Source organism: Aethalodelphis obliquidens, unplaced genomic scaffold (genome assembly GCF_003676395.1).
Source record: "Aethalodelphis obliquidens isolate GAN/ISIS:26980383/991018 unplaced genomic scaffold, ASM367639v1 scaffold14, whole genome shotgun sequence".
Taxonomy (NCBI): domain Eukaryota; kingdom Metazoa; phylum Chordata; class Mammalia; order Artiodactyla; family Delphinidae; genus Aethalodelphis; species Aethalodelphis obliquidens.
The window spans coordinates 3,366,588-3,378,535 of NW_020837958.1; the positions used below are offsets into that span (position 1 = coordinate 3,366,588).

Here is an 11,948-nt window from a genome sequence, read left to right on the forward strand (position 1 = left end):
CCCTTCTTAGCCATGTGACCTTGGACAAGGAACTTCTCCAAGTCTCAGTTTACTACCTTTTGTGAGGATTAAATGAAATAATCTATTAAAGCCCCAAGTCTGGAACATTTTAAATGCTCATAAATTCAGGCTGCCATCTCCCCTCTCACTGGACCCTGTTCTAGGGGTGGTGGATTCTTTAAGTCCTGCTTGTCCAGTAGTAGGATTGGCTCTTCCTGAGCTACCCATGAACAGCACTGTGAGCACTGAGGCTCATTGATAGGGTCACTTTTATTGAGAAATATAGTTTTAGGAACAAGCCACAAAAATAATTCTTTCACTGGATTGGCTTCTGTGATTTTGCAGTGAGCAGTGTAGAATGTGGGTGGCCCCCTAACTTCCAGACCGTTCAATGACCTTCTGTATCCACTTCTTCAGGCGGAACACATGTGTGTAGAAGCCATATTTTCCATCCCTGTCACAGCCTTCACCCCATGAGACGATGCCCATTTGATACCAGCGGTTGTTAAAGGGGCTCTGAGGAAGAAACATGGGATTTCCAATAGAGTCAAGTCCAAGGTAGTGTCAGTATTACCCTGTCAAGCAATTGTTTCTGAAAACTTGGGTCCCTCCTCATCCACCCCAGAAGGATCTACCCGCCAGCTCCTGGCCTTCTGGGAACTCAGCTTACCTTCATGACAAACGGTCCCCCACTGTCGCCTTCACAAGCATCCCCTCGTTTCCCTTCACCAGGCTTGTAACCTTGAGAGAGAAAAGCAGTACTCAGGGAGGGGTATAGCTCGCACTCCAGCCACTCTCCCCTTCAAGAGATACTGCTGCTGAGTGTCCACTGACTCCTAGGCATCCTTGACTCTGCTCAATTCCTCACCCCACACATCCAATTCTTAGGCAAACCTTGCCAGCTCAATCTTCAACGTACATCCCCAATCCAACCACCCCTCACCACTTCTACACCTGGTCCCATCACATACACCTCTCCCCTGAACCACTAGTCTCCCTAGTTCTACTTTTGCTGCCTACAATCCATTCTCCACCCAATAAGCAGAATGACTTAAAAAAAAAACCACGTTAAACTGACAGGTGAGAGAAAAATGAGAATTAGGGCAGTTACCTTTATCCAAATATCTCCACATATCCTCCACAAACAACATGAAGAACAACAAAGCTACACAAAAACCACACCTTCAACATAACTCGAATACAGAGAACACCCAAACTTCAAACCACTTTATCTAACTGTACATCGAATATCAAAACCTGTGTGGTCCTAATAAGACCTGGTTCCACATCTCAAAAAAACAAAAAAACAAAACTTGTGTGGAGATGAGGAGGGGAAAATATCCACTAGATCAAAGAAGTGGATTCAATGAATTAGGACTCTTGTAAATAACCCCAAATCTACCAAATGAATAGACGAAAAGTAAGTACATCTATACCAAGATACTATAGGAAAACAATAAGAACCAAAATACCTCAGCTAACAAAAATTCTTTCCCAAACACAACCATGAAACAAGAAAACTAACGGAATTAAATATCCTCAAGCAAATTTTTGGTATGTGAAAAAGAATGAATCAGAAATTTAAAAATTAGGGACTTCCCTGGTGTCACAGTGGTTAAGAATCTGCCTGCCAATGCAGGGGACACGGGTTCGAGCCCTGGTCTGGGAAGATCCCACATGACGTGGAACAACTAAGCCTGTGCACCACAACTGTTGAACCTGTGTCTAGAGCCCGTGAGCCACAGCTGCTGGGCCTGCGTGCCACAGCTGCTGAGGCCTACCCGCCTAGAGCCCGTGCTCCGCAACGGGAGAGGCCACTGCAATGAGAAGCCTGCACACCGCCAATGAAGAGTAGCCCCCGCTTGCCGCAACTAGAGAAAGCCCGCACGCAGCAACAAAGACCCAACCCAGCCAAAAATAAAATAAATCAAAAAAAATTTTTAATTCAAAAATTAAAAATAAATGGACAGGGACTTCCCTGGTGGTCCAGTGGTAAAGAATCCTTCCTGCAATGTAGGGGACACAGGTTTGATCCCTGGTCAGGGAACTAAGATCCCACATGCTGCGGGGCAATGAAGCCCACACGCCACAACTACTGAGCCCGCGTGCCTCAACTAGAGAGCCCACGTACCACAACGAAGATCCTGTGTGCTGCAACTAAGACCTGATGCAGCCAAAATTAAAAATAATAAATGGACAAAACAATGGGAAGTAATTAAAAGCAGAAAGTGGTCGAAATGGAACTCACACTAAAGAAATGAGTCCCTCAATAAGAAAAAGAAAGCAATGGAACAGAGTTAATATGTATAATATAGTCCAAGAAAACTTCACAGAAATAAAAGATTGGATGTGCATATTGAAAGGATCCACTGGGAACCTGGCAAAGCTGATCTGAAACACTGAACTCTGAGACGAGTCCTAAAAAAAACTGAGACTTCAAAGATGAAGAAAAAACCTTCAACGCCTGGAAGCAGAAAAACTCAACTCCCTTATAAGAGCAAAACAATTACACTGGCATCAGATTTCAAAAACAACATACAAAGCAAGCAATGATAAAGCTATATTTTCAAAAAATTCAAGGAAGGAAAATGTGAACCATGGATTTTATATTCAATCATGCTGAGCTTCAGGTGTCAAGGCTACAGAAAACCAGTTATAAACACATAAAAACTCAGGAAATTCTATACCCATAACCCTTCTTGAAAAATCGACTAGTGGACAAGCTTCATCCAACCAGGAGATGAATGCTTCAGCAAAAGGACTTATTAACTGTCTGACAAGTAGAAATAATACAACTAAAAGTATGAGAGGAGAAGAGAAAGAGGAAAGTAAACTCACTGATTGTAACAACTAAAAGAATATAAGAAACTAAGGGCATTTCAAAAAGGTGTAAGACCAAAGATAATGAGTAGAACAAAAATGCAAACCTTACTAAATATATGAAATTATTTGAAAAGTAAAGAAAAGATCACACAGGGAAAAAACACAGTAAATGAAACATAATATACATAAAAATAACAAAATCATATGAGATACTAATTCTATTAATCATATCAATAAATATGAATGGGCTTAACTCACTTTTTAAAAAACAAAAAGATTTTTAATTTGACTCACAAAGCAAGACTCAACGATGCTATATATGAGACAAAACAAAGTGATTCATAGAGGCTAAAGTTAAAGGGATGGACAAAAGTATAACAGGAGAATGGAAACAAAGAGAGCAGGGATAGTGAAGCTCAAGTTGAAAGTAAAGAAGGACACTTTTACTGCTAAAAGCCACAATTCACAATGAATAATTAACATTTATAAATATCTGCACCAAATAACACAGCAACTGCCTTTATAAAGTAAAAGACTATAAATGATGCAAGGAGATAGACAGAAATACATTAATAATAGAATTCAACACACCAAACTCAGTACAAGACATATCAAGTGAACTGAAAATAAACAAGGATATAAATGACCTAAATAACTGATAAGGTACATTTATGGACATATATATATATATATATTGAACTTTACACGTGGATAAAGAAGAACACATCTACACACCTCAAGCACACATGTACATTCACAGAAATTGATCAAACGGTTCTCAGAAAAATCAGTTCCATAAAGTAGAAATATTACAAACTATATTCCTGGATTATAATGCAGCAAAACTGAAAATCAAAATGCTAAAGGGCCCTCCCATCTGGAAATTTTAAAACCACCTATTAACTCTTGAGTGAAAGGGGAATACACACTGAAATTAGAGAGTTTCTAAAAAAAAAATAATTCAAACATAATTCAATAATTCAAACAAACATAGTGTTTTCCATGAATGGTGTTTTCCATTCATAGCCCTACTCAGTAAAAACTGAAGATCAAAGATAAATTAACCAGGGACTTCCCTGGTGGTGCAGCGGATAAGACTCCGAGCTCCCAATGCAAGGGGCCTGGGTTCCATCCCTAGTCAGGAAACTAGATCCCACATGCATGCCACAACTAAGACTTCACATGCCACAACTAAGGAGACAGTGTGTCACAACTAAGGAGCCGGCGAGCCGCAACTAAGACCCCGCACAACCAAATAAATACTTTTAAAAATAAAATAAAATAAAAAATAAATTAACCAAATTGGCAGCTCAAAAAGCTTTTAGAAAAAGAACAGCAAAGTGAACCAAAAGGAAGTATAAGGGAAAAAAATTAAGATCAAAGCAGAAATTAATGAGGTACAAAATAGAAAAATAATAAGCCTAATTAATAAGTCAAATTCTTAGGTATTTTGTTTGTTTCCAATCACTAGCTAATTTACTCAAGAAAAATAAGGAAGAAAACACAAATATATAAAATAAGGTGCCAAGGAGGAAAAAAAACATAAGAGAAGACACTGTAGCACAAGATACAATATAGACTTGAACAAATTGAAAGACATTTCTTGTCCTTGGATAGAATGGCTCAACATCAAAAAGAAGTCAGTTCTCCCTAATTTAATTTATAACTTTAATGTAATCCCAATAAAAATACCAAGTTTTTTATAGAGCTAGATAAGTTGATACTAAAATTCATGTGGAAAAACAAACATGCAAGAGTTGCCAGGAAAACACTGGAAAAGAAAAACTACAAGAGAAGATAAGCTCTACCAGATATTAAAACATACTCTAAAGCCTCTATAATGAAAACAAGACATTTTAACAGAATAGACAACAGACCAGAAGAACCAAACAGAATGTCCAGAAACAGACTTAGGCACACACAGAAACCTAGTATGTGATAAAGGCGACATCTCAAATTACTGGGGCAAAGACAGATTTTTTTTTTTCTTTAGTATTTTTTAAAATTTATTTATTTATTTTTGGCTGCATTGGGTCTTCGCTGCTGCGTGTGGGCTTTCTCTAGTTGCAGCAAGCGGGGGTTACTCTTTGTTGCAGTGTGCGGGCTTCTCATTGCGGTGGCTCCTCTTGTTGCCAGCATGGGCTCTTGGCACACAGGCTTCAGCAGCTGTGGCTTGCGGGCTCAGTACTTGTGGCTGGCGGGGTCTAGAGCACAGGCTCAGTAGTTGTGGCGCACGGGCTTAGTTGCTCTGCGGCATGTGGGATCTTCCCAGACCAGGGCTCGAACCCGTGTCCCCTGCATTGGCAGGTGGATTCTTAACCACTGCACCACCAGGGAAGTCCCCAAAGACAGAGTTTTTAATAAATGGTACAGAGACAGCTTATTAGCCATTTAGAAAAAGATAAATTAAATCCATACCTTACATTGTATGCAAGAATAAACTCCAAATGACTCTGAGATCTGAGTGTAGGAAAATGAAACCAAGTACTAGAAGAAAATATGAGTGAATTTCTCTATGACCTGGGTATAAGGAAGATTCTTTTAACTCTGACGCAAAATCCAGGTGCAGTAAAATGAAAGATTAATAAATTTGACTACATAAAAAAATTTAATTGGATGGCCAAAACATAATAAAGGATAAAGAAAAAGAAACTGGAAGAAAATATTTGCAAAGTATATCACAAATAGAGGCCTAATATCACTAACATATGAAGAACTCTTTAAAAATGATGGGAGGGACTTCCCTGATGGCACAGTGGTTAAGAATCTGCCTGCCAATGCAGGGGACATGGTTCGATCCCTGGTCTGGGAAGATCCCACATGCCGTGAAGCAGCTAAGCCCATGTGCCACAACTACTGAGCCTGCGCTCTAGAGCCCATAAACCACAAGTACTGAGCCCCACGGGCCCAGAGCCCGTGCTTCATAACAAGAGAAGCCACCACAGTGAGAAGCCTGTGCACTTCAATGAAGAGTAGCCCCCACTCGCCACAACTAGGGAAAGCCCACGCGCAGCAATGGAGACCCAACGCAGCCAAAAACAAATAAATAAATTTATTTTTTTAAAAAAATGGGGCTTCCCTGGTGGTGCAGTGGTTGAGAGTCCGCCTGCCGATGCAGGGGACATGGGTTCGTGCCCCAGTCCAGGAAGATCCCACATGCCGCGGAGCGGCTGGGCCCGTGAGCCATGGCTGCTGGGCCTGCACGTCCGGAGCCTGTGCTCCGCAACGGGAGAGGCCACAACAGTGAGAGGCCTGCGTACCGCAAAAAAGAGAAAAAAAAAAAATGATGGGAGAGGGACAAAAAAATGGACCGTAAAAACATGAACAGACAATTCACAAAAAAAGATATAAAAATGGTCAGTAAGTATATAAAAAGATGTTCAATTACAAAATATTAGAAATCTAAATACCCATACACAGGAAATGGTTGAAGACACTATCATACATCCTCCTAATGTGACTATAAAATTTTCTTTTTTATTGAAATATAGTTGATTTACAATGCTGTGTTAGTTTCTGGTGTACAGCAGTGATTCAGTTATACATATATTTTTTCATATTCTTTTCCATTATAGTTTATAACAAGATGTTGAATATAGTTCCCTGTGTTATACAGTAGGACCTTGTTATTTATCTATTTTATATATAGTTGTTTGTATATGCTAATCCCAAATTCCTAATTTTTCCCTCTCCTCTCCTTTCCCCTTTGGTAACCACTGGGAAGTTTGTGTGGTAAGTTTGTTTTCTATGAATGGATAAAGATGATATAAGATGTGCGTGTGTGTGTGTATATATATATGTATATATATATACACACACACACAAACACACACACACACACACACACACACACACACACAAAATGGAATATTACTCAGCCACAAAAAAGAATGAAATAATGCCATTTGTAGCAACATGGATGGACCTAGAGTTTATCATACTAAATGAAGTAAGTCAGACCAAGACAAACATCATATGATATCACTTACATGTGGAATCTTAAGAAATGATATAAATGAACTTATTTACAAAACAGAAACAGACTCACAGACATATAAAAATATAAATTTTTTTTAATAAGGAAAAGCTCTATAACTAAAATGGAATGAATTTCCAGGATACATTAGCTGAAAAAAGCAAAGTACAAAAGAATATCTATACTGTGCTACTCTGTGAAAAGGGAAAAATAAGAAAATATAAATGTGTCTGCTCATTTGTGCAAAAAGAAACAGAAGAAGAATAAACCTCAAACTACTGAGATTGGTTAACTGCAGGGCCTGGATGGAAATGTGGTGGAAAGGAAGGAGGTGGGAACAGGACAGGAGGAAAAGGGGAATATCATTCTCTGAGTGTACCTGTATAAAGAATCTGATTTTTGGACCATGTTAATACAGGCACACCTTGGAGATACTGTGGGTTCAGTTATAGACCACCACAATAAAGCAAGTCATATGAATTTTTTGGTTTCTTGGTGCATATAAACGTTATGTCTACAGTATACTATAGTCTATTAAGAGTGCAATAGCATTATGTCAAAAAATATATACAGGACTTCCCTGGTGGTGCAGTGGTTAAGAATCTGCCTGCCAATGCAAGGGCCACGGGTTCGATCCCTGGTCCGGGAAGATCCCACATGCTGCGGAGCAACAAAGCCCATGCGCCACAACTACTGAGCCTGCACTCTAGAGCCCGCGAGCCACGACTACTGAAGCCTGCGCACCTAGAGCCCATGCTCTACAACAAGAGAAGCCACTGCAATGAGAAGCCCACACACCACAACCAAGAGCAGCCCCCGCTCACCACAACTAGAGAAAGCCTGAGTGAAACAACGAAGACCCAACGCAGCCAAAAATAACTAAATAAATGAATAAAAAATATATATACACATACTTGAATTTAAAAATATTTTGTTGGGCTTCCCTGGTGGTGCAGTGGTTGAGAGTCTGCCTGCCGATGCAGGGGACATGGGTTCATGCCCCGGTCCAGGAAGATCCCACATGCCGCGGAGCGGCTAGGCCCGTGAGCCATGGCTGCTGAGCCTGCGCGTCCAGAGCCTGTGCTCCACAACGGGAGAGGCCGCAACAAGGAGAGGCCCGCGTACCGCAAAAATAAAATAAAATAAAAATATTTTGTTGCATACAAACTACTACGTATAAAATAAATAATCTACAAGGATATACTGTACAAACAGGGAATATAGTCAATATTTTATAACTATAAATGGAATATAACCTCTAAAACTGTGAATCATTATGTTGTATACCTAAAACTTATTGTACATCAACTACACCTTAATAAAAAAAATATTTTGTTGCTAAAAAATGCTGACCATCATTTGAATCTCCAGCAAATTGTAATCTTTTTGCTGGTGGAGGGTCTTGCCTCCACGTGGATGGCTGCTGACTGATCAGGGTGGTGGTGCTGAAGGTGGGGTGGCCATGGCGATGTCTTAAAATAAGACAACAATGAAGTTTGCCCCACTGATGGACTCTTCCTTTCAAGAACAATTTCTCTGAAGCATGCAGTGCTATTTGATAGCTTTTTACCCACAGAACTTCCTTCAAACTAGGAGTCAATCCTCTAAAACCCTACCACTGCTTCATCAACTAAGTTTATGTAATGTTCTAAATCCCTTGTTGTCATTTCAACAATCTTCACAGCATTTTTACCAGCAGTAGAGTCCATCTCAAGAAACCACTTTCTCCTTATCCATTAAAGTTTTATCGTAAGATGGCAGCAATTCAGTCACATCTTCAGGCTCCACTTCTAATTCTAGTTCTCTTGCTATTTTCGCCACATCTGCAGTTATTTCCTCCACTGATGTCTTGAACCCCTCAAAGTCATCCATGAGGGTTGGAACAACTTCTTCTAAACTCCTGTTCATGTTGGTATTGTGACCTCTTTCCATGAAATCACAAATGTTTTTTTTTTGAATATTTGAATTTTATTTTTTGATACAACAGGTTCTTATTAGTTATCTATTTTATACATATTAGTGTATATATGTCAATCCCAATCTCGCAATTCATCACACCACCACCACCACCACGGCCAATTTCCCCTCTTGGTATCCATACATTTGTTCCCCACATCTGTGTGTCTATTTCTGCCCTGCAAACCGGTTCATCTGTACCATTTTTCTAGGTTCCACATATATGCGTTAATATACGATATTTGTTTTGCTCTTTCTGACTTACTTCACTCTGTATGACAGTCTCTAGATTCATCCATGGCTCTACAAAGGACCCAATTTCGTTTCTTTTTATGGCTGAGTAATATTCCATTGTCTATATGTACCACATCTTCTTTATCCATTCGTCTGTCGATGGGCATTTAGGTTGCTTCCATGACCTGGCTACTGTAAACAGTGCTGCAATGAACATTGGGGTGCATGTGTCTTTTTGAATTATGGTTTTCTCTGGGTATATGCCCAGTAATGGGATTGCTGAGTCATATGGTAATTCTATTTTTAGTTTTTTAAGGAACCTCCACTCTACACTGTTCTCCATAGTGGCTGTATCAATTTACATTCCCACCAACAGTGCAAGAGGGTTCCCTTTTCTCCACACCCTCTCCAGCAGTTGTTGTTTGTAGATTTTCTGATGATGCCCATTCTAATTGGTGTGAGGTGATACCTCATTGCAGTTTTGACTATTTCTCTAATAATTAGTGATGCTAAGCAGTTTTTCATGTGCTTCTTGGCCATCTCTATGTCTTCTTTGGAGAAATGTCTATTTAGGTCTTCTGCCCATTTTTGGATTGGGTTGTTTGCTTTTTTTAATATTGAGCTGCATGAGCTGTTTATATATTTTGGAGATTAATCCTTTGTCTGTTGATTCGTTTGCAAATATTTTCTCCCATTCTGAGGGTTGTCTTTTCGTCTTGAATGTAGTTTCCTTTGCTTTGCAAAAGCTTTGAAATTTCATTAGGTCCCATTTGTTTATTTTTGTTTTTATTTCCATTACTCTAGGAGGTGGATCAAAAAAGATCTTGCTGTGATTTATGTCAAAGAGTGTTCTTCCTATGTTTTCCTCTAAGAGTTTTACAGTGTCCGGTCTTACATTTAGGTCTCTAATCCATTTTGAGTTGATTTTTGTGTACAGTGTTAGGGAGTGTTCTAATTTCATTCTTTTACATGTAGCTGTCCAGTTTTCCCAGCATCACTTACTGAAGAGGCTGTCTTTTCTCCATTGTATATCCTTGCCTCCTTTGTCATAGATTACTTGACCATAGGTGCATGGGTTTATCTCTGGGCTTTCTATCCTGTTCCACTGAAATCACAAATGTTCTTAATGGCATCTAGAATGGTGAATCCTTTCCAGAAGGTTTTCAATTTCCTTTGCCCAGATCCATCAGGGGAATTACTATCTATGGCAGCTTTAGCCTTATGAAATGTATTCATTAAGATAATAAGACTTGAAAGAAAAAATTACTCCTTAATCCATGGGCTGCAGAATGGATGTTGTGTTAGCAGGCATGAAAACAACGTTAATCTTGTGGTATGCCTTCATCACAGCTCTTGGGTAACCAGGTGCATTGTCAATGAGAAGGAATATTTTGAAAGGAATCTTTTTTTTCTGAGCAGTAGGTCTCAACAGTGGGCTTAAAATATTCAGTAATCTATGTTGTAAACAGATGTGCTGTCATCAGGTTTTGTTGTTCCATTTAGAGAGCACAGGGAGAGTAGAGTTAGCATAATTCTTAAGGGCCCTAGGATTTTCAGAATGGTAAATGAACACTAGCTTCAATTTTTAAGTCACCAGCTGTTTCAGCCCCTAACAAAAGAGCCAGCCTGTCCTCTAAAGCTTTGAAGCCAGGCAGTGACTTCTCCTCTCCAACTATGAAAGCCCTAGATGGTATCTCCTTCCAATGTAAGGCTGTTTGGCTACATTGAAAATCGGTTGTTTAGTATAGTCATTTTCATGAATTATCTTAGCTAAATCTTCTGGATAACTTGCTGCTTTACCTTGTAGTTTTATATTATGAAGACAGCTTCTTTCCCTAAACCTCATGAATCAATCTCTGCTAGCTTCAAAGTTTTGGCTTAAGGGAATGTTATGGCTGATTTGATCTTCTAACCAGACCACTAAAACTTTCTGCATATCAGCAATAAGGCTTTCTTATTTATGTATTCACTAGAATAGCACTTTTTAATTAATTATTTTTTTGTTTGTTTGTTTTTTATTGTTTTTTGCGGTACGCGGGCCTCTCACTGTTGTGGCCTCTCCCATTGCGGAGCACAGGCTCCGGATGCGCAGGCTCAGCAGCCATGGCTCACGGGCCCAGCCCGTGGCATGTGGGATCTTCCCGGACCAGGGCACGAACCCACGTCCCCTGCATCGGCAGGCGGACTCTCAACCACTGCGCCACCAGGGAAGCCCAATTTAAAAAAATTTTTAAAAATAAATTAAACTCTCTAACGAAGAAAAATTAAAAACAAAAACTTCCTTCAAGAACTTTTCCTTTGCATTTACAGAGTGGCTAACTGTTTGACACAGGAGGCCTAGCTTTTGGCCTGTCTTGGCTTTAGACATGCCTTTCTCACTAAGCTTAATCACTTCTAGCTTTTTATTTAAAATGAGAGACATGCAACTCTTCCTTTCACTTGAACACTTAGAGGCCATTGTAAGGTTACTGATTGGCCTAATTTCAATATTGTTGTATCTCAGGGAATAGGGAGGCCTCAGGAAAGAGACAGAGATGGGGCAATGGCTGGTTGGTGGAGCAGTCAGAACACACAGTTTGCTGTCTTGGCACAGTTCATGATGCCCCAAAACAATTACAATAATAACATCAGAGATCACTGATCACAGTTCACCATAACAAACATATAATAATGCAAAAATTTGACACATTGTAAGAAGTACTAAAATGTGACACATGAAGTGAGCAAATGCTGTTGGAAAAACGGCGCTGATAGAATTCCTTGATGCTGGATCACCACAAACCTTCAATTTGTAAAACAACAATATCTGGGAAGGGCAATAACGCAAAGCACAAACCTAAGTGTCTATCAACAGATGAATGGATAAAGAAGATGTGGTATATATATATATATATACACACATATATATATATATATATATATGTGTATATATATATATATGTGTATATATATATATATA

At 39.4% G+C, this 11,948-nt stretch overlaps 1 protein-coding gene across 1 annotated transcript in view; it reads right to left on the reverse strand.

Moving 5' to 3' along the window:
• Nucleotides 1-252: 252 nt before the first annotated feature.
• F2 (coagulation factor II, thrombin) overlaps nucleotides 253-11,948 on the reverse strand; it is a 27,262-nt gene continuing 15,566 nt past the window's right edge. Inside the window, exons 13-14 of the mRNA XM_027114833.1 lie at nucleotides 671-741; nucleotides 253-516 (exon numbers count right to left, since the gene is read on the reverse strand). Of these exons, the coding sequence (XP_026970634.1) occupies nucleotides 373-516; nucleotides 671-741 (215 nt within the window). The 3' untranslated portion in view covers nucleotides 253-372. The remainder of the gene's footprint in view (nucleotides 517-670; nucleotides 742-11,948) is intronic.